This window comes from Nicotiana sylvestris, chromosome 9 (genome assembly GCF_000393655.2).
Source record: "Nicotiana sylvestris chromosome 9, ASM39365v2, whole genome shotgun sequence".
Taxonomy (NCBI): domain Eukaryota; kingdom Viridiplantae; phylum Streptophyta; class Magnoliopsida; order Solanales; family Solanaceae; genus Nicotiana; species Nicotiana sylvestris.
In genome coordinates, this window is record NC_091065.1 from 144,328,641 (window position 1) to 144,355,973 (window position 27,333).

A 27,333-nucleotide genomic window follows, 5' to 3' on the forward strand; every position below is an offset into this window, starting at 1 on the left:
CCCGATAGTAACTTGGGCCGACATTTATAATGGGTACCAATCAAAAATTAGGGTAGAAGATGATCAGCTTCGAGCGCCTTCCGTATCCGTTTATCTCGTCAGAACTAGTGACATATCCAAAAGAGTCATCAATCATGAACCAAGATCGAGCAGATATCGGCATCAACCATACAATGGAGATCGAATGGGTAATGGGTCCGGATGCAACCCTACGAGGAGTGAAAGAAAAAGCAATCGAGGTCATAATAATAGGGAACTAATGAGCAAAAATGATTTTGACAGACCTATCGGGTCTAAGGAGGCACCAAGGTTATTAGAGTACAACTTTCGTGTCGATGCTACCGGCATTGTATGAGCCATCATACGCATCAAAGATACTAAGTGACCTCGACCATTGCAATTTGGTCCTACCCAAAGGGACCCCAACCTAATGTGTATGTATCATGGTACTTATGGCCATAAAAATGAAGACTGCAGACAACTGAGAGAAAAAGTAGCTCTCTTATTCAATAACGGACACCTCCGAGAATTTCTTAGTGATCGAGCCAAAAATCGCTTCAGGAATAGGGACTCCAACAAGCATCGATCAAGAGGAACCTCCACACGTCATTAACATGATCATTGATGGAGTTGACATCCCAAAAGGGTCGATGTTAAAGCACACTAAGGTGTCCATTACAAGTGAAAAATGGACTCGAGATTATGTACCAGAGGGAACCGTATCATTCAACGACGAGGATGCTAAAGGCATCGTGCAACCACATAATGATGCACTAGTAATATATGTACTCATAAATAAATCTCAAGTTAAGCATGTATTATTTGATCTAGGTAGCTCAGCCAATATCATCAAATCGAGGGTCGTGGAACAGTTGGGTCTACAAGACCAAATAGTTCCTACAGTCCGAGTTTTAAACAGATTTAACATGGAATGCGAGACTATTAAAGGGGAGATAACCCCGCCAGTAAACACAGCTGGGACCGTTCAGGAAACAAAGTTCTATGTGATCGAATGATATAGGAGATACAATGCTTTATTCGGAAGGCCATGGATTCACAAGATGAAGGCAAATCAAAAATTCCCCACACCTAGATAGATCAAGACTATTTACGGAGAATAGCCGGCAGCAAAATAAATGTTCGCGATCAATGAGGTGATCCCGGTATCTAGCCTCTCGACCTCAAAAAGCCTGATTTTGGTTACCAAGGAAGAAACCAAATAACAATCACTGACACCAACTTCGACTGAACCAAAAAAGAAGGAGACAGGCAAGGATGATGATTATGAAGTCCCTAGGTCGTTCATAGACCCTGACGATTCCGATGCCACCAAGTCAACAGTTGAAGAGTTAGAGCAACTCATATTGATCGAGCACTTGCCCGATCGAAAGGTATACATGGGCACGGGGATAACTCCCGAGCTCAGGAAGAAATTAATTGAATTCCTTATAGCTAACATAGATTGTTTCGCTAGGTGCCACCGTGATATGACAGGGATCCTGCAAGAAATAACCACGCACAAGCTGAGCTTGGACTCGAAGTTCCACCCATTTAAATAGAATAGGAGGCCTCAATCCAAAGTCAAGCACGTATTCATCACAGGCGAGGTATCCAAACTCCTTAAAATAGTTTCCATTCGGGAAGTTAAGTACCCGGAATGGTTAGCAAACGTAGTAGTAGTGCCTAAAAAGGAAAATAAATTAAGAATGTGTGTACACTACAAAGACTTGACAAGGCGTTTCCTAAGGACTCTTTTACTTTTCCTAACATCGATCGCATGATCGATGCGATGGCCGGCCACGAAATACTCACCTTTCTCGATGCCTATTCTGCGTACAACCAAATCTGGGTAGACCCGGGCGATCAGGAAAAAACTTTCTTCATCACGAAATACGACACCTATTGTTATAATGTAATACCTTTCGGACTAAAGAATGACGATGTTGCTAACCGATACCTAGTAAACCGGATATTCAAATAACAAATAGGAAAATTAATGGAGGTTTACATTGAAGACATGTTAGTTAAGTCCCTACATGCAGAGGACCATTTGGAACATTTTCAAGAAACCTTCGACATACTGAAGAAATATAATATGAAGTTTAATCTAGAGAAATGCACATTCGGGTTTAGATTTGGGAAGTTCCTTGGATTCATGGTGTCCAACAGGGGAAATCGAGATCAATACCGACAAAATCAAAGCTATAGAAGACATCATCGTAGTGGACAATGTCAAGTCCATTCAAAGTTTAACTGGGCGTATAGCCGCCCTGGGTCGGTTCATATCAAGGTCATCTGATAAAAGCCATCGGTTTATCTCATTCTTGAAGAATAAGAATTACTTTTCATGGACCTTGGAGTGCCAGCAAGATTTTGAAGAAATCAAGTGGCGAGCTCACCTTTTCATCATACTCCGAAGGCAGACGAGCAGTTGTACCTGTACTTAGCAGTATCTAAGATAACGATAAGTGGAGTCCTAGTCGGGAAGAGGAAGGTACGCAATTTCCTATCTATTATATTAGCAGGACGCTAGGCAAGGACGAAACAAGGTATCCTCACCTGGAGAAATTGGCGCTCGCTTTGCTAAGTGCCTCCAGGAAGTTAAAGCCATATTTTCTATGTCATCCCATCTATGTCGTAACTACTTATCCATTGAGAAACATAATGCACAAACCCGAACTCTCAGGACGATTGGACAAATGGGCCATGGAAATTAGCAGGTACGATATTGAATATCGACCCCGAACCGCCATCAAATCTCGAATTTGGCAGACTTCGTGGCCGACTTCACGCCGACCCTAATACCTAAAGTCGAAAGGGAATTGTTGTTGAACTCAAGGACTACATCGGGGATCTGGACCCTTTTTATAGATGGTGCCTCGAATGCAAAAGGTTTTGAACATGGCATCGTGTTGAAGCCACCAACGGGTAACTTGGTTAGACAATCTATTAGAACCGTGAAATTGACTAACAATGAGGCCGAGTATTAGGCCATGATTGCATGTCTCAAATTGGCTAAAAGCCTGGGGGCCGAAGTGATCAAAGCTAAATATGATTCCCTCATTGTGGTAAATCAAGTCAATGGGACATTTGAAGTAAAAGAGGAACAAATGCGAAGATACTTGGATAAACTAAAGGTAACGCTAAATCAATTCAAGGAATGGAAACTACAATACGTGCTCCGGGATCAAAATAGCAAAGCCGATGGATAACTTGGGGTCATCAGTTGATGACGATGAATTCAATTCGGGGACGGTCGTATAACTCATAAAATCAGTAATGGAAGAAGGCCATGCTGAGATAAACTCGACAAGTTTAACCTAGGACTGGAGACACAAGTATATACACTATATGAAGACCGGAAGCTACCCTCGGATCCCAAATAATTGAGAGCTCTGCACATGAAAGCTGCTAGGTTTAGCTTATCCGTGCTAAGGCATTTGAAATCTTTGTAATTGTAAAAAGGATTCTAAATATAGATAGACTTCAAAATTGCCAAAAGGGAAAAAACTGTATATACATTCTGGAATCTCTTTACAAAGACCAATAAAAATGGGCTCAAAAAAAATAAATATACAAGATACGAAAACATAGACAAAAAATCCTAAGGCATATATGCTTGATCTTCACCAAGACCCGACTCGTCACCAGAGTCGTTGGGGCCTTCTTCATCTCCAGGTTCTTCGGAGCCCTTGGAGACTTCTTTATCATCGGGTTCAGCTAGCTTCATGTCCTTGACCTCAAGTCTTTTAGCCTCCTTGGTCTTGGCTAACAGGTCAAAGCCTTAGGCATGGATCTCCTCAAGGGTCTCCCTTTGAGATAACCACCTCACATAATCAGCAGCAGTCCTCAGGCGAGCCTCAGCTGCTTCAACATCAGCCCTATTCTGGGCCACTGTCTCCTCAACATCATCCAAGGTTGTTTCTGACTTAGACCTTGCCATTTCGAGCTCCTTGCCAAGGGCATCCTGTTTGGCAATGGCCGAACATAGTTGAGCTTAAAGGTCCTCATTTTGTCGAGCTTGAGCATCCACTTTCTCTTTCACCACTCGAAGTTTAACCTCCGCCGATACCAGCTGTGTTTAGGCGGTCTCCTTCTCCAAAGCTAGCCGGTCAATTTTGCTCTTCCAAATATCTATCATGGCTTAGACCTTATTCATTTCAGCTCGAAGTTGGTCGAACAGGACAATCTTATACTAAACCTATGAGGTTTGGTAGTTAGTTGACATGGGTAAGTCTTCATTGATATCTTCAAAAACCTTTACCTTTTCCACCAAGTTGGCATGCTCCTTTTGAGCCGCATCCATCTCAGTGTAGAGGTTCTTGACGACCCCTTCGTGTTGCTTGCTTAGAAGCATATACATGTCTCTTTTCTCGGCGAGCTCCTTAACCTCAGCCTCGAGTTGGTTAACCTCAGTCTGGTACCGAAGAAAGCTTTCATGATAGAGTACCACAGCCTATAAAAGTATTAAAGAGAGAAGACATGAGATATATCAAGAACTAATTAGAGGGTGAAAGAGCGTAATGATGCCTTACCCGATTTAGTGCCTGCTGAACCTCGTTGAACATACACGACATGTCCACCTCGTTCATTTTCACCCGGTCTTCTTCGGTCACGAGGCATCGGAGGTAGCTCGCTACTCCCACGGGAGCAGAAAGAACCCAGGCATCCTCTAGGACAATGATGATTATTGACCTCTTACGGTTTAGATCCACGCTCGAGGGGGGGAACGGTTGATCAAATTTGGGCTCGAGTTTAGCTCGCAGACTTCTCTAGATGGGTCCTTTCTCAGCACTTACAGGTCGCCTAGTCAGGAAAAGTTTTAAAAGATGGACGAGTCCGCGCCGTCGAAAAAGGAACGATAGGGATGGTCCACGCCATGAGACCCTTCGTTAGATTTCTCCTTCCTTGCTTGGGACTTCTCGAGCATAGTCTCGGTGTAGGTAGGCGTCCCCGAGATCTCAATTATGATGGGGACTTCCATTGGTGGAGAACCGGCATCTTGGGAAGTTTCACCCCGGGGATTTGTGTCGGCTTTCTGAGTTGGAGTGGGTCGGTCTCGCCCCCTTCGGATGCATCCCAATCCCCAAGTTAGGTGGTTGTCCTATAGGCTACGAAAATAGATTCATCCTTCGGCTCGTCCCTAAGCTGGATGAGGGAGTCAGAGGCAAGCACACGAGAATTGGGGCCCCTCCTGGGCTTGCAGAACACTCGCTTATTCGATTTTTGGCCTCGGAGCTCGAGGAGCCCGAGGGTTTCCTTTTCCTTTTTTCCCTCTGTGGCAGCAACGGGCGGGAGCACATCTTTATCCCCTTCCGAAGGCCTAATTTTGCTAGTCTTAGGCAAACCTACAGTGATAAAGAAGAAAAAGGGGTTAGTATAATATAAGGTAGAGACATAACGTTAGCTATTCAGAAAGGGACCTTACTAGGATAAAGGGCTTCCTATAGGCCCTTTGAGAGTCCGTGCCATGTACGCTCGAAGTAGGAAATTTGAGTACAGATTCCCTCGATCCACTCCTTTAACCGGGGGATCGCATTCGAAGCCAAAGCAATAGCTACACAGCCACAAACATTAATAAGAAGATCGAAAAGAAAAGAAGAAGAAATTTTTATGAAGGAATTGTACTCACGAGACGCATTTCATTTCTCGGGGAATAGCATGTACTCGGAGGGATCAAATCCTCGGTTTTCACTCGGACGAAGCATCCCTACCAGCCACGGTCACGGTCTTCATCACTACAGGAGAAGGCCTGGCATGTAAACTTGATCAGTGCCCCTTGGACATACGGAGAATGTATAATCTAAGTAGGTGATCAATCATGAACCGACGAGATTTAGTCTTGTTCACGAAGTAACTGAGGAGAGTCAGGATACTCCATAGTGATGGATGGATTTTCCCGAGGCACACTTCATACCTCTTGCAAAAATCCAGGACGATCAGGTCCACTAGGCCCAATGTGATGGGATAAGTGTAAACACCTAGTACCCTTCCACGTAGGTAGTAACAACGTCATTGGTCCGGGGGACTACTACGTCCTTGCATTCCCAATCACAGTCCTTATGAATTATGGGAAGAACGTCCTCGGTCACGGAACATATATATCTCAGGACTTCTTCGCCCTGATCCTATTTGCGCAAAGTATTCTAGACCTTGAAATCATTTGCAGTTAAACAACCTCCGGGGATAAACGCCGAAAAAGGAGGCTCGGGGGCCGGTTCGTTAGCGGCCATAATAGAGAAAGCCTTTAAGGGCCACCACCTCTGGGGTGGGCGCTTTAGTACCAGTAGCTGGTTGAGAAGATGAAGAGGCAACTTGTTGAGGAATGGTTTTCGATATTTTTTCCATTGTCATATGGGAGAGAGTTTTGAAAATTTGAGAATTAAACACAAAGTTTTGGAAAAATGAGTTTTGAAGACGAAGAACAGGGTATGAAGATTTGAAGAAATTTTGGGTAGGAATCTGGAGATTGCTATGAAGATTGAAGAACAGGGATGAAGATTTGGATATTTGAAGAAGGTTTTGATGATGGTTGGATGGCTCGGAGATAATAATTTGATCGGAAAGTAGACAAAGGGCAAAGGAAGAAGGCTGTTATAGGGAAACAGCCGACGTTTCGCATTCAGAGGCAACCTTCCAGTGAGCGACACGTGTCCGAAGTCAGAACGACGTGATTAATGGGACGTTTTGGCTCCCCTTCACAATGTATGAAGGAAGGAACCGGAGTCAGCTATCGTTTCCCATCATTTCAGCAAACATACTCTCTGAGGAATGCGGGGACTATCTGTATACGGGTAAAATCGAGCCCGCTGCATGACTCGACTCCCTGGTAAGACAAACAGAGCAGGAACATGACCGTGATGTATCGGAATTAGAGCGAAGAACCCCTCGTATCGAAGCTCAGGCAAAACACCTGCCCTCGGGGATATCAGGACCATATCCTCGAGTCTCGGTTTGAGGATTGAGACTTCGGAGAGTAATGCCAAGTAGCATCACATGACTAACAAAGGGTCGTGAAATCCGTGCCTAACCGGATATCACAGTGTGAATCTCGACAGAAAATCAGTGATCGACAAAATGGAAGATTTTTACCTTTTTTAGAATTGTACTTAGGGTAAAACTCCCCTACTATACAAAGGGGAATGCCTACTATTCATATGACACATTGTAACATGCATATCAAGGCAATATATACTTATTTTCTCTGTTATTCAAAGTTCTTACTTTTGTTCATCAGTTCTTCATTAGTGTGAGCCTGGGATCGAATGCAGGCATTTCATTAAGACGTTACTGAATCTGGGATCACTCTCCTTATTGCTTTGACAATTTGTTACGTCATTTATCTGTTTAATCTAACACCATCTATCAGTTGTATTGGATTAATCCGCATATCCTTAAAACCACGTATAAATTTATAAATTGTTATCCATTTTTTAGGATAAACATATATATATATATATATATGTGTGTGTGTGTGTGTGTGTGTGTGTATTACTGGATTTACTTCGGTAACATTTTGATGTCTTATGTAAAAGGTAAATATTGTTTGATAAGGTTATTGATGGAGACCTATGTATCTACTAGGGGGAAAGAGTAATAATGGATTTGATTAGGCTCAACAAAATTTTGTTAAGTCAATTATCAAAATTCTTTGCACACCTCTATTGCCAAGTATAGAGAAATTTTACTTTGAGTCTCACACGCCATGTCATATTTGTGTGAGACTCTTCAAAGCTGGACATTTGGACTAGTAGGTCCCATTTTTAATCCCATTCTTTTCTCACTTCTAATTCGTCTTTCTCATCCCAAATAGCCCTTTTTTTATTTTCCTTTTTTTTTGCTCTACCAGAAACTTCTTCTTCACTCTCCACTTTAGAATTCTAAGACATCACTTTATTTATCCTTAATGCAAAACTCGTCAGTGTAGAGGAAACAACATCTCTTGGGGAATATATGGGTTAACGATGGAAAAAAATGATTTATGAGAAATGGGTTTGTAGTTTGTGAAGGGGATTGTGGGACAAACTAGGGAGAAAAAAGTGACTCTAACGTATTTTTTCCTCACCTATCAATTTTGGTTCTCTGCTTTTCTCTATTTAAAATTTAATTTCAAATTATTATTAACTAATTGTTAATTATCTATTTAAGCATGTAGATTTTTTTCCATCACCTGAAAGAACCCAAAGCAGTTAGAGCAATGTAATATTAATTGAATAACTATGGGTCATTATGTTAATAAAAAATGGCTTGGGATGGTATCCTTAAAATTTTTTTTCATATTTCTTGATTTTTGTTCTTTTCCAAATAATGATGAAGAATTTTAAGGATATCAATTTTACTGCAAAATTATCTGATTAAACTGCTTTATCATTTTATCTACGGCTAGTTTTACATGAAAAACTTTGTGATTTCAGGAAGTGATTTTATCTCTTTTGAAAACAAATGAGGGAAGAATTAAAAGAGTGAGAAAACGAGTTTTGGGCTAAGGAAGGACCGAAGGAGAGAGTGATATCTTGAAATTCTGATTGGGCTAAGGAAGAAGAAGTTTCTGATATAGTAAAATAAAGAAAAATTAAAAGGGGCTATTTAGGGGAGAAAGTCGAATTAGAAGAGAGAAAAATGGGGGTAAAAGTGGAACCCACTAGTCCAAATGTCCAGCTTTGAAGAGCCTCACTCACATATGACATGGCATGTGAGACTCAAAGTAAAATTGATCCCAAGTGTGTATGATTCAATGGAGAAATTTTACTTTGAGTCTCATATGCCATGTAATGCTTGTATGAGGCTCTTATTTAGTGACATGTGTAAATTGTGGGCCCATTTATTAAACTTCTTCTCCTTCGATGTAATTTCTTAGGCAAATACTCCTCCCTTTTTTCTCTTTCTTAGTTCATTTCTATTTTCTTAACACTTCATCTTTCTCCTCCCAACAGACATATTAGATGGGTATGTAGCTGTGAGCTCCACATTCATGGACTACTTATGCATTTTTATTTTAGTTGGGACCTTGGAGTCTCTCTCGCCCACTCCTTGAGGTTTTAAGAAACTTGACCCAAATAAAGTCAATTTGTTGTAGAATTAATTTTAGAAAAAAAGATGTTTGTTGAGTGGAAAAATTTGACTTTTTTTTTACTCTAGCTCTTCCTAACAGTGAAATCAAAATGAAAATAAAATATATACCAATCTTATTTGAAATTTTTTCAGATGTATTGTTCTACATCTTTTCATTATTTCAATAGATAAAAAGAAGAGAGAAAGAGGACAGAGGAATTAGAACAATAAAACATAGCGTAAAAGGGAGAAAATAAAGATGATATATGATGTGTCTGCATTTGTTGATTTCATGGACAATGCTAAAAGTTAATTATATATCAATATTAATGGGTCATCTTTTTTCCTTTCTGATTTTTTTCTTCATCTTTTTTTAAAGTGTTTTATGCGCTTGACTTTTGAGTGTCTTTGAAAAATTAGAGAACGAACAAAAACAATGAAGTTTGGTAGATAGAAACATTGAGTTAAGGAGTTGCAAAAATTTGGAAGAGGAGAGAGTAAAAAAGCAACGACTGGGAGTTGGCAAAATTTTACTGAAAGTGGGGCCCAAAATCCACGTGGCAAAATTCTAAGGGAGACTCATATAAGTTGTGTCTGCCACATAATAGGTGAGTTTCGTACGGAATAAAATTTCTGGATTCAATGCATTCAGTGTTGTTAGTACATATTTACTTTGGCTTTTCTCTTTCTCAAGTTATACCGACTACAAATCTTGTCGTTACATAGTAATATTACTTTCCTTTACTTTACTTTACTTTATGGAACTTAGAAGAAGGAATAAGCAGGCAGCAGATCAACATGCATGCTTGCCAATCAGAGATAGAATTGGAATTAGTCATTGGGTATGCTTTATTGAGTATTACTTTACTTTACTTACTACTATATTTTTTATTCTTAGTTATTAGAAGAGGGAACACAGGCACATCTCCGTCAACATGTCTGCTTGTTGACGAGGATAGTTTTGGTAATTTAAGTTGAGTTCGTTATTCTAATTGGTCAACATAAAATGTTACTGTAGCAGCTTTGGTTATCTTTCTTTGTGCCGACATTTTAGCCCGGAACAGTGGACCTCATCTGCACTTCTCAGTCATCACACCTCATTATGTATTTGCTTTTATGGTGGACACGTGGTTACAGTGATAGAATTATCTTCTTTCTTGCCTATTATCTACTCTCTCTATTTCTAACTAATATTATATTGCTACTTTAACAATGAAAATAAATTTCCTTACTGAAATAAATGATATGTTGGCAAATCTATTACTATAAAAGATTAACTAATGTTATTAAACATTCATAAATCACAATCCCTTTTTGTAGCTTATTTATAATTAGCTTAGCAGACATCACAAATCTTCCAATATTTACTATTTTAAAAAAAATAATGCTTAATCATAAATTTATTTAAAAATTTATGACAAATTTTAAAACTAAACTTTAGATGGAAAGTTTCAAGAGAAACATACAAATTACATGAGAAGAAAAACTAGACTTTAGATGGAAAATTTCAAGGTAAATATACAAATTATGTGAGTAATTAACATTTAAAACTAAACTCTAAATAAATATCTTAATATGTAGATTTTTTCCACTGCTAGGTGTTGGATTAAAGAAAGTATAATCTTAGGGTTCATTTGGTTCACAAACAAATTATATTGAGATTATACTACATGCGCCTCATTTGTATTTTTCAGTTTAATTAGTGAGCTAACACTTTCTTATTAGTACTTTTTTTCAATTCCAATGCTATATAGGATTCATAATATCAAAGTAAACAAAGAAAATTTACATGTAACTACTACAGATGTTCTCTATCTATTTTGAACATTGAAAAAATTAAAGATGCTTGTCATGTTACTCATTTCCTTCAACCTAATTGTTTGAGGATAAATTATTAAAATCAATAGCGAAATGCATACATCTTTACTTTTTCTCGAAAATAAAATTTATAAATCTCAAAGTGAAGATTTAAAGGATCACTTAGTTAAATAATTCTTACATTAATGCTATTAATTAGTTAACTTTTTTAATTATATATGTCAAAACTTTAACCGGTACTTTTTGAATGAAGACAACATTACTGAAGAACCTAGGCACAATTATTTTGAATAACTACATATAGATTAAAATTTACTCATGCTATAAATAGGACTCAATCATGTGAGCTCTTTTTTAAGTTGGGGTCAAATAAATATAAAGGTTGACCTTATTATATAAAAAAAGAAACAAATTCTTTTAAGCATGTCTTTAATGCAATGAACATTTAAGTCATTTACTATATATAATTTAATATGGGAAGTACTTGAAAAGAAGCTTACAAAGAATATTATGAACATCAAAAAATAACAAAATTACGTCCAATACGTGAATTACTTTGTAAGTAATATTAGGAAAAAACAAATTATAGGCACCAATTAGGCCCGTGCTAATATAAGTGTCTTGAACAAGTGACACTTATAACTTCTTTAATGACACAATCATCTATGTGTGCATAATTCTTTTAATGCTTCGGGAAGAAGGAATTAAAACTTAATAAAGACTTAGCTCGATAATCAAGTAATAAAATTAGATATAGCCTCTCACATCAATGCTACTAATCTAATTGGTCTTGTCAGGAGTACGAGTTATTTTATTTCTGTCTAACAAAATTAATTTATATTATTATTTTTCGCATACGTTATCTTTGAACTAAATAACCTCTAAGGGGTCGTTTGGTATGAGGTATAAGTGTGGTATAAAAATTTAATATCACTTTAATACTTTGTTTGGTTAGCAAATCAGATATAAGTTATTCCGGTATTAATTTTAATACCGGGATAATTTATACCTTATAGAAGGTGGGATAATTAGCACCTGTATAACTTATACCTTCTTCTTAGAAATTATGCAATTGTCATTCTTAATACAACATACCAAACAATGAATAAACAACAATCCCAGCATAACTTATCCTAATATAACTTATATCGGCATAACCTATACCGGTATAAATCATATTTCAACCAAACAACCCCTAGATATATAGTGGTGATATAGTAGTTTATAGAAGCCTATGAAAAAGTTACTACATTATAACTTTAAAAGTTTAATTAGGATTTGTTGATTCATTCCCCAATTTTCTTCAATGGTTGACTTTGAGACTTAAATTATAGCGGGCGTATCTATAAACAAAGAAGCTTATTTTGATTTATAAAAAGTTTACATAAGAGAAAATGGAAGATGTTACTAGGATAATAAAAGTGATGAACTCATAAAACACTATTATAGCCAAAATTAAAAATTCAAATTGTGTTAAAGCTATATGTCCTAGAACATAACGTATAAGTATATTTTAAGGATTGAAATTTATATTGGAATATAGGTGCTTACAGTTTGAAGTTTAAATGTTTCTAAAAAAATATTTTTCCTTTGTATCAATGTACTCATACATATGAGTGTTAACTATTTTACGTCACCATTGATATCTAATGTTTTATTTTAATAAAATATTTTACAGAAAACTTGCAAGCATACCAATAAATATTTCATTAATTACATATAGAATTAGAAAATGCTCGACTTCATCGTGATTGGGCCCGTGCACAGCACGGACAACCATCACTAGTATACTATGCTATATAAAAGAGGGGATAAGCAGGTAGCAGGTCAACATGCCTGCTTGCCAATCAAGGATAAAATGGAAATTACACATTGGGTATGCTTATTGAGTAATACTTTGTTGCTTCAATTTTGGTACATTTCAGTAAGGGCTTAGATGACGACAGACCACGTGGGGGGCTTTTTGGAGAATTCAGGTGGTCTAATGCTGTGATATGGGCCCAGTTTCATATTAAATGAGGTACTTTCCTTTTTAGTCTGATCCAAAATAAATGACACATTTCTAAATTTGGAAATAATTTAACTTTAAACTGTTTCATTTTACCTATTTACCCTTAGTGAGAAGCTTTTATCGTCACACAAATGTCATGGCCCCACAAACTTTTTACCCCATAAGCTTTTAAGACCACAAGTTTCAAAAGTCTTCTTCTTTTTTCTTAAACTCGACGCCGAATCAAACTACCTCATATAATATGAAACGGAGAAGTACATTAAAATAAAATTATTTTAGCGGCTGACAAAAACGGTTTCTGTAGCTACTTATGTATCCCTTCAAAGTGTGGTCCTTGCTTTTTGCTAATTGCTTTTGATTGTAGAAAAGTGGCATTTTTGAGGTGTCTATTATGCTTAAACCATTCTACTACTGCTGATTAAAAATCCAAATTAAGATTTAACAGAATGACCAAATTTTTCACTGACTGTTACAATATTTTAAAATCTATAATATCTTAGATAAGTTTAAAATTATCATAGAAATATTTTCCAATGCATTAATTTTTCAATTACAAAAACCAAATAACTAAAATAATTTACTAATAAAAATATAATTATGATAGTGAAATATTACATAGCATATAACACTAAACGCTATCCAACTTATAAATGAACATAATTTAGCAATGAAAATTCAAGTTCCAGTGACATTATTAACAAGTGATAAAATAATATAAAAGAATTAAATATGTGCCAATAATTTACAAGATATCAGTTTCTTCCATACCAAGTGTCTATGTTTTTTGGCCGAATAAATTACTGTATTGAAAGCAGTAAAGGAGGTTAAGAAGTATCATTACCAACACGTACTAATTTCAGCGATGTAATTCCACATCAAGTATCCATGTTATCTCGCACATGACAACTAACGTTTCATTTTTGTCTAATTTCTTTTTTTTGCTAAAGGGGAGAAAAATAATTTGATACAGTCAAATACTATATAAAAGCTTCAAAATCAAGCATTAAAATAGTTATTAATTACTCCTACTAATAGAAGCTTCAAAATCAAGCATTAAAATAGTTGTTAATTACTCCTACTAATAGAATGATGGCAACAACGCCTAATTAAAACGAACAAAGTATTACTAATTACCTTAATAGGAACCAAGTAGGATAAGGAATTCACGGTTAAATTAACGAAAAAGTTATACCAGACCTAAAATTAGCGATATTTATCTCTAAAATCTTATAAAAATAAAATATTAGAGTAAAACGGAGTCCAACTCAACATAAAAAAAGATAAACAAGTAATGACCTTGCTTGTAAAGTTATTTTCCTAATTAATATTTAAATAACTTTAAAAATTATGTATATAAGCTTTTGAGGCATTACATGGTGTCTTACCAATACATTTAGTAGCTTTCACGGACTTCCTTGTGATCGAAAATATTTTAGCTAAATTAATTTGGCATTATGACTTTGAATAAGAAGGCATTAATTAGTATTTTCCAAATCCATCCTTATCTAATAAATAATCTACAAAATATGACGATATACAAAGAGTAATATAAGAAGATATAAAGGATTTTAGTTAAATAACGCTTATATTAATACTATTAAATAATTCTCTTAATGAGTATGTCAAAAACTTAGAAGCACTTATTTTGAACAAGAGATGGTATCGTCTGAGAAACTATCCATAGCTATTTTAATAACTTGACATTATAAGCAAAATTTATATTATCAATGCATATAAATTAAAAAAAATTTACGCATGCTTATTAGCACAACCTAAATATAGTGTTATTGAGCCCATGCGCAACATGGGCTACTCATTACTAGTAAAGCAAGAACTGAGTAGAATGGAAATGCTAATATGAAGTTTCAAGTTGACAACTAATTAAAATAAACCTATTTGCTCCCTCAATTGTGAATATCTTACATTTTCCTTCTTTCCACCAGTAAAGAGAAAAATCTCATAAAGGAAAGGTTTCGAAGAAAAACCACTCTCTAACTGACTTAATCTAATGGATCTAAGAATCATTTAATCAAACGTAAGACAAAAATAGCTTAGCAACAAAAGGAAAAAAATTGAGGAATTAGTTTTTCCAATTTATGTTTTGAGGCTAATAAATTTTACCAAATTATAAATAGCCATGGAATTTATATTTTTTGGCTATTCTTAGGTACTATCTAGGAGTGTACAAACCAAATCGGAAAATCGCACCAAACCGAAAAGTCAAACCAAACCAATTAAAAAATCCGACTAGATTTGGTATGATTTGGTTTGGTATTTAGTTAAAAAATCCGAACCAAACCGACATATAAATATTAATTTTTATATATATTTTTAAGATTTTATATAGAATTTTCTTTAAAAAATATCTAGAAATATTTGGGATCCTTTTATGGGATATAATATTTAATAGAATATGAAGTCTTCCATATTTATTAACTTTAAATAATGTGTTGTATGATCACTTCTTATCAAGTGTTACTGAAATGCATCAATCTTTTTGTTCTTCCATATTCATATCTCAAAATTCTTATATCTTTTTCGAATTTGAAGTTTCCCAGTTACAACACAAAAACTTCAGCTCTAGAGTTGATGTTTCCGGTAACAACACAAAAACTTCAGCTCTAGAGCTGAAGTTTCCCAGTTACAACACAAAAACTTCAGCTCTAGAGCTGAACTTCAGGCCCGGCTACTAGAATGCTGAAGTTTTGCGTGATTGCCTTTGCTACTTCAGCCCTGTGTGCTGAAGTTATGCGAAAAAGCAGGTACGCTTGGAATTTTTTTTGCAAAGCGGGCACAAGTTAAAATGTGACACAAAAAGCGAGTATAGATGCAAATGCCCCTAGTTATGTGTAGTGTATCATAGTAATTTCCAAAGCCCAAAGTATTACTCTCTATATTCAATGTATCTTAGCTAATTTGACTCGTCACAAAATTTAATAACAAATGAAAACTTTTAAAAATTTTGGTATTGACATGCGGTAACACAATGCAAGTAATACAAAGATATGTTTAATTGATATATATATATATATATATATATATATATATATATATATCTTGTTTTGGCCAAATACATAGACAACCACTTAAACTTGGCATAAATTTCACTTAAACACCTCAACTAAGGTCTTTTCCTATTACACACTCCAACATTCATTAAAGTATCAGTACAATCACGTGTCCAACATAAAAGCAAATACATAATGAGGTGTGATGAATGAGAAGTACATATGGGATCCACTGTTCAGGGCTAAGATGTCTGCACAATGAAAGATAATCGAAGCTGCTACAGTAACATTTTGTGTGGATCAATTAGAATAACGAATTCAACTTAAATTACCAAAACTGTCAACAAGCAGACATTGTTGACGGAAAGCTCCTCACTCTCTTTTAAAGTGACACATCAAACAAATAAAATATGTACATGTTAGCTAAAAAGAAGAAGATAAAATTAATTATAAAATCTAGCCAAAAAACAAGAAAGAGAAAGGAGCAGTCCCTTCCCCACCATCCTCCTTTGCATCTCTGCCGCAGTTCGTATGAACGGAGGTGCTATTTCCGGAGAAGTTTTGCAACTAGCCAACTACTTTGATGATAGACTAATTTTTACCTATGTCATTTCTCACTTACAAAGATAAGAACTTTGCACGTAAAGTGATAACCCTTTAATTATTACTATAATTTTTAGAATTCCGGATTTATATTTTACTTGATAAATTTTAACTCCCTTACTTAGATATCTCGAGAATAATGTATTTCGGGGAATTGAGGGTGCATTTTTATGGCTGCTGCTGTACAATGAGATGGTATGGTGGTGTAGCAGAAAGACAAGACAAAAGAGAAAGTAAAAAAATCAAAATTAGAAGAAATTATCATTTTTTAATTTTCTGTTGATATCTTTTTGGAACTCATTTTTCTGTTACACTCTCTGAAAGGAGGTGTAATACATACACTATGCCATATTATCAATGTGTGTCTGATAGGTACAATTTAATAGATGTTAGAGTGCATTATTGGAACAAGCTTTAGTTTGGATGTCTAAGTGGAATTTGATGTCAAGTTTAAGGGTCTGTCTATGTATTTGACCAGATTTACTTTGGTAACATTTTGATGTCATATGTAAAATATAAATATGGTTCGACAAGGTTATTGATGCAGACCTATATGTATTTAGGGGGAAAAGAGTAATAACGGACTTGATTAGGCTCAACAAAATTTGGTCCAGTCAATTATCAAAATTCTTTTCACACCTCTATTGCCAAGTATGTATGATTTAATGTATTCAATGTTGTTAGTACATATTTACTTTGGCTTTTCTCTTTCTCAAGTTCCTACTGTCCGTCAAATTTCCTTTTCTAGTTTCTTCGTTTCACGTGCATGCCTGGTCTCTGTGCTGTTGTCTCCTTCCGGGTAAATCATATCTTCTCTTGCTATGTTTAACTATGAATCAACTTTAAATATATAAATGTGCTAAATTCTAAATCTGTTACGGGATGCACTTCAGCAATATATATCAAACCCACTCTGCTAAAGCTGAGGCAGAAACGAAAAGAGGGAGTACGTATACATTGAATCTTTTGTTTCAAATATCCACGAAGAAAGAGAGTCATTGAATTTAATTCTTGTGTTTCATACATCTAATAGGCACTAACACATGGCAAGTCCAAATACACAACAAACGACAGTCATTGAAAGGACAAAACATATACTAGCCATGATTGTTGCTTCCTTGCTATTCGGAGGAAACATTTTGTTGTCAAAGGTGGCGGCGGAAGATGGAATGTCCTTTAAAATAATGGTCGCATATCGGTGGATTTTCTCTGCAGCATTTCTTGGCCCCGTGGCCCTTGTGGTAGAGTGGTAACTAACTTCATCATTAACAGATACCTTCAATCACATTTAACTTTTAATTTAACTGGCAGAGATTATGAGTTAATAATAAACCATATTTCTTTTTGTAAGTGCACAATTTAGATATGATATTCATTTTCATTGGTTGCACATAAATAATATACTTCAAGTACGAGTTCATACACGCTTGAAGCTTCCTTTTCCACGTGTGCATTGTTTCTTTGTCATAAAAGAATGATTCCGCTTCTGACTTCACTTTTCAGTTTTTCTCGTAATGGAAGCTAAATTAATAAAAGAGAGACAATAATACAAATATCCTTTTCTTTTTAGGACAAAACGAATTCTTTATTCATTTCAATATTTTTTTTATGAATATCTTGACTGACAATTTTTTGGTTTCTGAACAGGAGGAGGAGACCAAACATAACTTGGGCTTTCTTGCTACAATCATTTATGTCGGGATTACTAGGGTGAGTGATCTAATTCTTAGTTTTGAGTTTCTAATGAAATTACTGCATATATGTTTTCTTTGTTTGCGCAGGCAAAAATGCCCAATTTTTTCAATTCTTGTTGTTTTAGTTTGTAAAGGAGAACGAGTACCTTTAATAAATGGATGCAATGCTATTTATAATTGTGCAACAGGGGATCGATCTTCTGTAATCTATTTTACGCAAGTATTGAAATGACATCTCCCGTATATGTATCGGCAATTGACAATCTTGTCCCAGCGATGACATTCGTTATGGCGGTCCTCCTCAGGTACGTACCGGTCGCTGTTACATTATTCGGAAAAGGGCCTAAGCTAAATTATTTTTACAGATAAGTTATCTTTAATTATTTCCTCAAACACAATGTTAAACAAAAAAAAAAAAAAGAATCTTGGTTGTGGAGAAAAATTATTTGCAGTTGAATAAAGGGGTGTTCATTTTTCCTTCTTCTTTCAACTGGGTCTTTAATGGTGTTTTATTATAGTGAATAAGATCCTTTTCGATTTAGGGGCTAAAGTTAAATTCTTTTGAGCTATTTCTTCGTATATTGAAAAAATAATTGGATTTTGTTGCTTTGCTGGTGCTAAATACAAATTCTAAAGAAGACCCTTTTGGATTTAGGGGCTAAAGATCAGTTCCCTGAGTTATTTCAGTTATATTTTTTTTTTTTGCTGGTGTTTGGGTTCTGATGAGATTTTGTCCTGATTATAAGCTTTGTTTTGGTTGGTGAATCTTTTTATAATAGGTTTTCTTGATTGATTTTAATAGTGACAGATTTGATCTTTTTTTTTTTCCTAATGTGCTTAAAGTAATAGTGTCGGATCAGGTAAATGGATTGAAATAAGATCCATATTTTGTTTCAGACCTAGACTGTCATGTGGCTCTGTGAAAATTGTCATGTCATTAAATAGAAGGCCCATAGGATCTACCGTTAGTCGCAGAGGTAATTTTATTAATAGAATTAATGTCGTGTACTTTTTTGGACGAATAGGTGGACGCAAGGTATCTGTTAACCATTTAGTAGACGATAAAAGTAGTTTATTCCGTACATTATTTTCAAAGCGTCATATAGAGAGGGAAAAAACGATATTTCTTTAGCATATGCACTCATCACGTAAAATTAGCTCTATATAATAAGAACATTTTGCAACAATAGCTTTTCCATGTAACTTATTGAAGCTATCAGCAATAAATAGACATCATCTACTTTTAGTGGCACATTAATATGATACGCTAAAAGCAGACTGTTGAATTTGGCAAAACTTTTTGTCCCACATCGGTGGGAAAAGAAGGGTTGGGGGATTTTCCCCTATAAAAGAAGGCTTAATGTTTAGGATTTAAACACACCTCTCATTTGCTTTCTCATCTGTTTAAGGCATTTGTATCTTCTCTCTTTAGTATTATTTCACTTGTATTTTTGGAGTGGAATAAAATATTGGTTGTGTCCGAGGAGTAGGCAAAATTAGCCGAACCTCGTAAATTCTGGTGTTCCTTTTATTGTTGCTTTATTGTCTTATTTATTATTTGGTGGCTGTCATAATTTTTGGTATAGTAGTTGTGACTTATTCACACTATATACATTTGGCTTCCGCAACAATTGGTATCAGAGCCAAGGTACTGTCTAAGTATGCTCTGTGGTTGCAGCATAGTCTGATCTTCCACATCAGAAAAGATTTATCTTGGTAACTGAGTCAAGGTTCTGTCTGAGTATGCTCTGTGGTTGCAGCTTAGTCTGATCTTCTACATCAGAAAGGAAATAATCTTGATTTGTGTCGTCAGCTATTAAATAATATTTGTGTCAAATATGGGAGACAATAAACAAGAAGAATCTACATCAAGTGTCAACAATACGTCATCATTGACATCTTCGCTTATGACAAGAATTGTGTCAAATGCGAAATTTGCGGTAGAAATATTTGACGGGTCCGGACATTTTGGGATGTGGCAAGGCGAGGTTCTAGATGTCCTTTTTCAACAAGGGCTAGATCTGGCCATTGAAGAAAAGAAACCAGATGTTATTGGAGAAGAAGATTGGAGAATTATCAACCGTGTTGCTTGCGGTACCATTCGATCCTACCTTGCTAGAGAGCAGAAATATCCATACACAAAGGAAACTTCTGCAAGTAAATTATGGAAAGCACTGGAGGATAAATTTTTGAAGAAAAACAGTCAAAATAAATTGTACATGAAGAAGAGACTGTTTCACTTCACCTATGTTCCTGGTACCACGATGAATGAACATATCACCAGTTTCAATAAGTTGGTCACAGATTTGCAAAATATGGATACAACTTATGATGATGGTGACTTGGCCTTGATGTTGTTGGCGTCACTTCCTGATGAGTACGAGCACCTTGAAACTACTCTACTCCATGGAAATGACGAAGTTTCTCTCAGAGAAGTTTGTTCGGCTTTGTACAGCTATGAACAAAGAAAGCGAGAAAAACAGAAGGGCGGAGAAGGAGAAGCACTATTTGTGAGGGGTCGTCCTCAAAATCAAACGAGGACAAAGAAGGGAAGATCCAAGTCAAGATCCAGACCCAGCAAAGATGAATGTGCCTTTTGTCGAGAAAAAGGGCACTGGAAGAAAGACTGTCCGAAGTTGAAGAATAAGGCCAAATATAATAATGGAAAGGCCATTATGGATTCAAATGTAGCTGATTGTGATGATTCAGACTTCTCATTAGTTACAATAGAGTCATCAACATCATCAGACATATGGTTGATGGACTCGGCTTGTAGCTATCATATGTGTCCCAACAGGGACTGGTTCGTGGATTTTCAAGAAGGAGAATATGGAATTATTCACACAGCGGATAACAGCCCTCTTACCTCATATGGCATTGGTTCAATACGATTAAGGAACCATGATGGAATGATCAGAACATTAACAGATGTTCGATATGTACCGGATTTGAAGAAGAATCTCATCTCTGTGGGAGCCCTAGAATCAAAAGGGTTCAAAATCATTGCAGAAAATGGAGTGATGAGAGTATGCTCTGGTGCACTAGTGGTAATGAAGGCTAATCGGAAGAATAATAATATGTACCGCTATCGTGGCAGTACAGTTATTGGGACAGCGACAGTGACATCCAGTGACGACAAAGAGGCAGAAGCAACCAAGCTATGACACATGCGCTTGGGACATGCTGGAGGAAAATCCTTGAAAACTCTATCAGATCAAGGATTGTTAAAAGGAGTCAAGGCTTGCAACTTGGAGTTTTGTGAGCATTGTGTTAAAGGGAAACAGACAAGGGTTAAATTTGGTACATCGATCCATAATACTAAAGGCATTTTGGATTATGTACACTCTGATGTTTGGGGTCCTTCCAAAACACCTTCATTGGGTGGGAAGCACTATTTTGTAACCTTTGTTGATGATTTTTCCCGAAGAGTATGGGTGTATACAATGAAGAGCAAAGATGAAGTGTTGGGAATTTTTCTCAAATGGAAGACGATGGTGGAGAATCAAACAGGCAAGAGGATCAAGTGTATTCGCACAGACAATGGAGGTGAATACAAAAATGATCATTTCAATAAGGTCTGTGAAAATGATGACATCGTCCGACACTTCACTGTTAGACATACACCACAACAGAATGGAGTGGCAGAACGTATGAACCAGACCTTGCTGGAGAAGGTACGGTGTATGTTGTCCAATGCTGGCTTGGGCAAAGAATTTTGGGCTGAGGCAGTTACATATGCAGCCACCTCATTAATCGCTTACCATCTGCTGTTATTGATGGCAAGACACCATTTGAAAAATGGTATGGAAAGCCTGCTGTAGATTATGACTCTTTGCACGTGTTTGGCTCAACTGCATATTATCATGTGACAGAGTCAAAATTGGATCCAAGGGCAAAGAAGGCTATTTTTATGGGAATTACTTCTGGAGTCAAAGGATATCGCTTATGGTGTCCTATGACAAAGAAAGTAATATTCAGCAGGGATGTTACCTTTGATGAATCTGCTATGGTAAATAAGGTAACAGAAGATACCAAACAAAATAAAGGTGCTTCTAAGCAGGTGGAGTTTGAGGGAAAATTTATTTTTCCTACACAAGAAGCAGAGGAGGAAACAAATGAAGATTACCCTCTGGAAGGAGAGCCAGTAGAGGAGATTCCAACTCAGGAACCTCAACAACAACTTGAATCAATAGCAACCAGCAGGCCAAAAAGAACAATAACGAAACTTGTTCGTCTCATAGAGACGGTTGCTTGTGCAACCTCAATTGTAGCTGATGATATTCCTACCACTTATAAAGATGCTGTCCAAAGTTCAGAAGAAGATAAGTGGAGGATTGCCATGAATGATGAAATACAGTCCCTTCATCAGAATCATACATGGAGATTGGCCAATCTCCCGAAGGGAAAGAAAGCAATTGGGTGCAAATGGGTATTTGCAAAGAAAGAAGGATTTCCTAACCAATTAGATGTTCGCTACAAAGCAAGATTGGTGGCCAAAGGATATGCTCAAAAGGAGGGAATTGATTACAATGAAGTGTTTTCTCCAGTTGTAAAACATTCCTCCATTAGAATTATGTTGGCTTTGGTAGCACAATTGGATTTGGAACTAGTTCAGATGGATGTAAAAACTGCGTTTTTACATGGAAACTTGGAGGAGGAAATCTACATGACTCAGCCAGAAGGATTCAAAGTTGCTGGAAAAGAAAATATGGTGTGCAAACTTGAAAAATCGTTGTACGGATTGAAACAATCTTCTAGACAATGGTACAAGCGATTTGACGAGTTTATGTTGCGGCAAGGGTACAAGAGAAGCAAATACGATCATTGTGTGTATTTGCACAAGCTTAAAGATGGTTCCTTTGTATATCTTCTCCTATATGTTGATGATATGTTGATAGCTTCCAAGAATTCAGAAGAAATTGATAAGTTGAAGATTCAACTGAAGAAGGAGTTCGAGATGAAGGATTTGGGTGAGGCAAAGAAAATTCTTGGCATGGAGATAATTAGAGATAGACGTTCAAAGAAACTCTGTTTATCTCAAAAGGAATATTTGAAGAGAGTACTTCAACGTTTTGGCATAGATGACAAGACTAAGCCAGTTAGTACTCCACTTGCTTCCCATTTTAAGCTAAGTACTATTATGTCGCCAATGGATGAAGCTGAACGAGAGTATATGTCAAAGGTACCATACGCAAATGCTGTTGGTAGCTTGATGTATGCAATGGTTTGCACAAGGCCTGACATTTCGCAAGCTGTTGGAGTTATTAGAAGATATATGCACAATCCAGGGAAGGAGCATTGGCAAGCTGTGAAGTGGATTCTACGGTATATTCATAATACTGTAGATGTCGGGTTAGTTTTTGAGCAGGAAGACAATCAGTCTGTAGTTGGATATTGTGACTCAGATTTTGCGGGTGATCTGGACAAACGAAGATCAACTACTGGTTATGTGTTTACTTTTGCAAAGGCACCAGTTAGTTGGAAGTCTACTTTGCAGTCAACAGTTGCTTTGTCTACAACAGAGGCAGAGTACATGGCTATTACAGAGGCTGTGAAAGAGGCAATTTGGCTTCAAGGATTGCTAAAGGAGCTTGGTGTTGAACAAAAAGGTATCACAATTTTTTGTGATAGTCAAAGTGCTATTCAATTAGCGAAGAACCAAGTTTATCATGCAAGGACGAAGCACATTGATGTTCGGTATCATTTCGTACGAGAAATCATAGAAGAAGGTGGAGTCACAGTGAAGAAAATTCATACTACGGAGAATCCTGCTGATATGCTGACAAAGGTGGTGACTGCGGTCAAGTTTCAACATTGTTTGGATTTGATCAACATTGTTGAAAACTGAAGATTGAAGATGAAGACACAATCAAAATTTGTTATTGAGAGAAAATTGAAGATGTGGAATTTTGCCAAGGTGGAGATTTGTTGAATTTGGCAAAACCTTTTGTCCCACATCGGTGGGAAAAGAAGGGTTGGGGGGATTTTTCCCCTATAAAAGAAGGCTTAATGTTTAGGATTTAAACACACCTCTCATTTGCCTTCTCATCTGTTTAAGGCATTTGTATCTTCTCTCTTTAGTATTATTTCACTTGTATTTTTGGAGTGGAATAAAATATTGGTTGTGTCCGAGGAGTAGGCAAAATTAGCCGAACCTCGTAAATTCTGGTGTTCCTTTTATTGTTGCTTTATTGTCTTATTTATTATTTGGTGGCTGTCATAATTTTTGGTATAGTAGTTGTGACTTATTCACACTATATACATTTGGCTTCCGCAACAATTGGTATCAGAGCCAAGGTACTGTCTAAGTATGCTCTGTGGTTGCAGCATAGTCTGATCTTCCACATCAGAAAAGATTTATCTTGGTAAGAACGTAAGTTCTATAGCCTTGACAAGATCAAAGTAACAACGTCTGACAACATTTTGAAATTAACTCGGTCAACTGTTTGAACTAATGACGGTAATTAAATCCTAAAGCTCAAGAATGCGATGGTTTGTTACGTTATCATAAAGTCACGAAGTACTAGAGAAAAGATCCTCTTATATATGTATCACCATTTTTTAACTTTAATTTCGCAGCTTTCATATTGTTTCTTTCTCCTTCTTTCCATGAATTTATTTTTCCATAAGTCGCGCGCGAAATTATTTAGCTTGTGGACTCAAGTGATTATATTATCGCTTAACTCCTAGAAACACTTGATTCCAGAAGCAACACGACGCGTAAAACAGAAAGTTCAGCTTTTACAGAATAATACAGAAATATCTAATTAAATGAACTTATTTGCTTATGGTTTTACTCGTCTTTGAGTTTACTTGCATATATATATATCTTTGACTTTGTTTGAGAAGAGAGTCAGTAGTCGAAACACTTGAAGCAAATCGATAAGAAATTAATCAGTCGTGTAATTTACAAGGCATTTAACTTTATAGCACAAACTTATCAGAAAATAAATTAAGAAAATTATTATAGTCGAACCAACTGGTAATATATTCCACTTTCAGAGAAGAATTGTGCAGGTTTCAAGTGTGCCATCGGGTATATGACTTGCTTCCTTATATATTTTCCGTATTTTGTTGACTTGCGATATCTCATTAAATACATCTCGTTAAATATTCTAGTCCATTTGCATATTATATTCATGTTATGTATACATCAACCTGATTCATTAAAATAATTTTGTAGATCGGAGCAGTTATCACTGCGTAAAGTGAGTGGGAAAGCAAAGTTTGTTGGGACGATTATATGTGTCACGGGAGCGATGATAGTAACTTTTTACAAAGGTGGCCACGTCCCAATGTGGTCTTCTAAGATCCATTTGCTGCATCATACAACTGCAGCAGGATCACAGAAGAAGTTAGAATCTGGTAACTTCTCCCTGGGTATAATACTTGCCATGATATCTTGCCTCTGCTACGCGCTTTGGATGGTATTACTGGTAAAAAACCTCAAAATCTAGTAGCCTCTTCTTTTATTACTCTTTGCAAGTTGAAAATGTTATTTTATGACTATAGTTTGAATTATTTCTAATCCTGTCTGTTTTACATTGTGTGCTTATATTAGTTCTATTGTCTCCTCCAAACCCCTTTTCATAGGAAAAAGTAGGAAAAGACTATCCATGCCATTACACTAGCGCTGCTTGGATGAGCCTTATGGGCTCAATTCAGTCAACCATATTTGCGTTTTGTTTTGATCACGAAGGTAATCAGTGGAAGCTTGGTTGGTCCCTAAGGCTCTTCGTCGTTCTCTATATGGTAAGTAATACTCCACCCTTGTACCGAAACCAAATAAGGAAATATTAAGCCCTCGTTATAATTTTACAATTTGATTACACTTCCAAAAATAAATCCAATTAGGGATCATATACCTTAATAACTTGAGTTAATAGTTGTATTCAACTAACTTTTATTCTAATGGACGCTGTTTTATTATATTATCATAATTAATATTATTACGTCTTCAAAATTGTGATTTCTTAAAAAAAAAAAGCAGGCTTATGACATTATTTAATAAGAAAAGAATAAACTGTTGCACCCAAATTTACATAAATTTGTATATATGAACTATAAGTGCTAGTTGTTAAATGATAAAAGTTTACATTAACTTGCATAATTGTAAATAATTGCAATTACTGCATTGGGCTTTTGTATATGAATGTCGTGCTAATTATAATACCTTTGTTATGCAGGGAGCTTTAGGGTCTGGGCTTGTTGTTATTTTAATGACATGGTGCTCCCAAAAAATGGGCCCATTGTTTGTATCAGTTTTCAACCCTGTGACACTTATATTTGTGGTATTTGCAAGTGCAATGTTGCTTCATGAGACGCTATATGTTGGAAGGTATAACAAAACTTTCTTCTTTTTACTAAACTAAAACCTTCAATCTATTTGAGGTGTGTGTATATATTTTTTGAATGTGTTTACAGCAACACAAAATCATTTTTGTTCATAAGAAATTACCTTTATATATTAATTGTAGTTACATTGCCCTTCTGGTTTAGTAAATTGTATCTAAATATCATTAACAAAGTCCAATGATCAATTGACACGAATTCTGATATATCTTTCTTGGATTTACTTGTTATGTGCAGTGTTTTAGGTGGTGGTATAATAGTAGCGGGATTATATCTTGTGCTGTGGGTTAAAGAAAAAGAGCAGAGGGCATCGAAGCAGTCAATCCCCGAAGTAGCCAAACATGATATCGAAGGAAACTAATTAACCAAACATAGAAATAATTAAAATTCTCGATTAGTGAACCTATCTTTTTTACTTCGTTCAAGTACTTTCTTTTAATCGTGATAATATAGATCTCTTTCTTTCACTCAATGATTGAAAATTATATTGCTTGTTTCGATAGCAAGTACACAGTCGTTATCTATTATAGTTGTTACATTAAGTATGCTATTAATATATAGTTTTTCCTTAGTTTCAAGGTTATATTGTCAAAATTAATTTTACTGGTGTTAGTTTCATCTAAACATCTAACGTTCGAGACGTTTTGCTCCTTTTTGTTAAAAGTAATCTTCTGTATTTTGGTTAAGTCATGTTTTAAAAGACATCGGAATATGAATCAAAGTATTTATGATGCTCAACTGTTGGAATTTTGTTTAAATAAATTAAGATGTCTACTAAATTAAGGGGTTTTTCTGA

General features: G+C 36.0%; 1 protein-coding gene across 1 annotated transcript; it reads left to right on the forward strand.

The window, feature by feature from the left end:
* The first annotated feature begins 17,399 nt into the window (after window positions 1–17,399).
* LOC104226680 (WAT1-related protein At1g25270-like) lies at window positions 17,400–27,115 on the forward strand. The gene is made up of 8 exons (XM_070156314.1): window positions 17,400–17,437; window positions 17,525–17,740; window positions 18,139–18,201; window positions 18,374–18,490; window positions 25,369–25,621; window positions 25,779–25,937; window positions 26,372–26,523; window positions 26,775–27,115. Exons 2-8 carry the CDS (start codon window positions 17,535–17,537, stop codon window positions 26,896–26,898), a joined length of 1,074 nt encoding a protein of 357 aa, XP_070012415.1. The 5' UTR covers window positions 17,400–17,437; window positions 17,525–17,534; the 3' UTR covers window positions 26,899–27,115.
* Window positions 27,116–27,333: the final 218 nt, after the last annotated feature.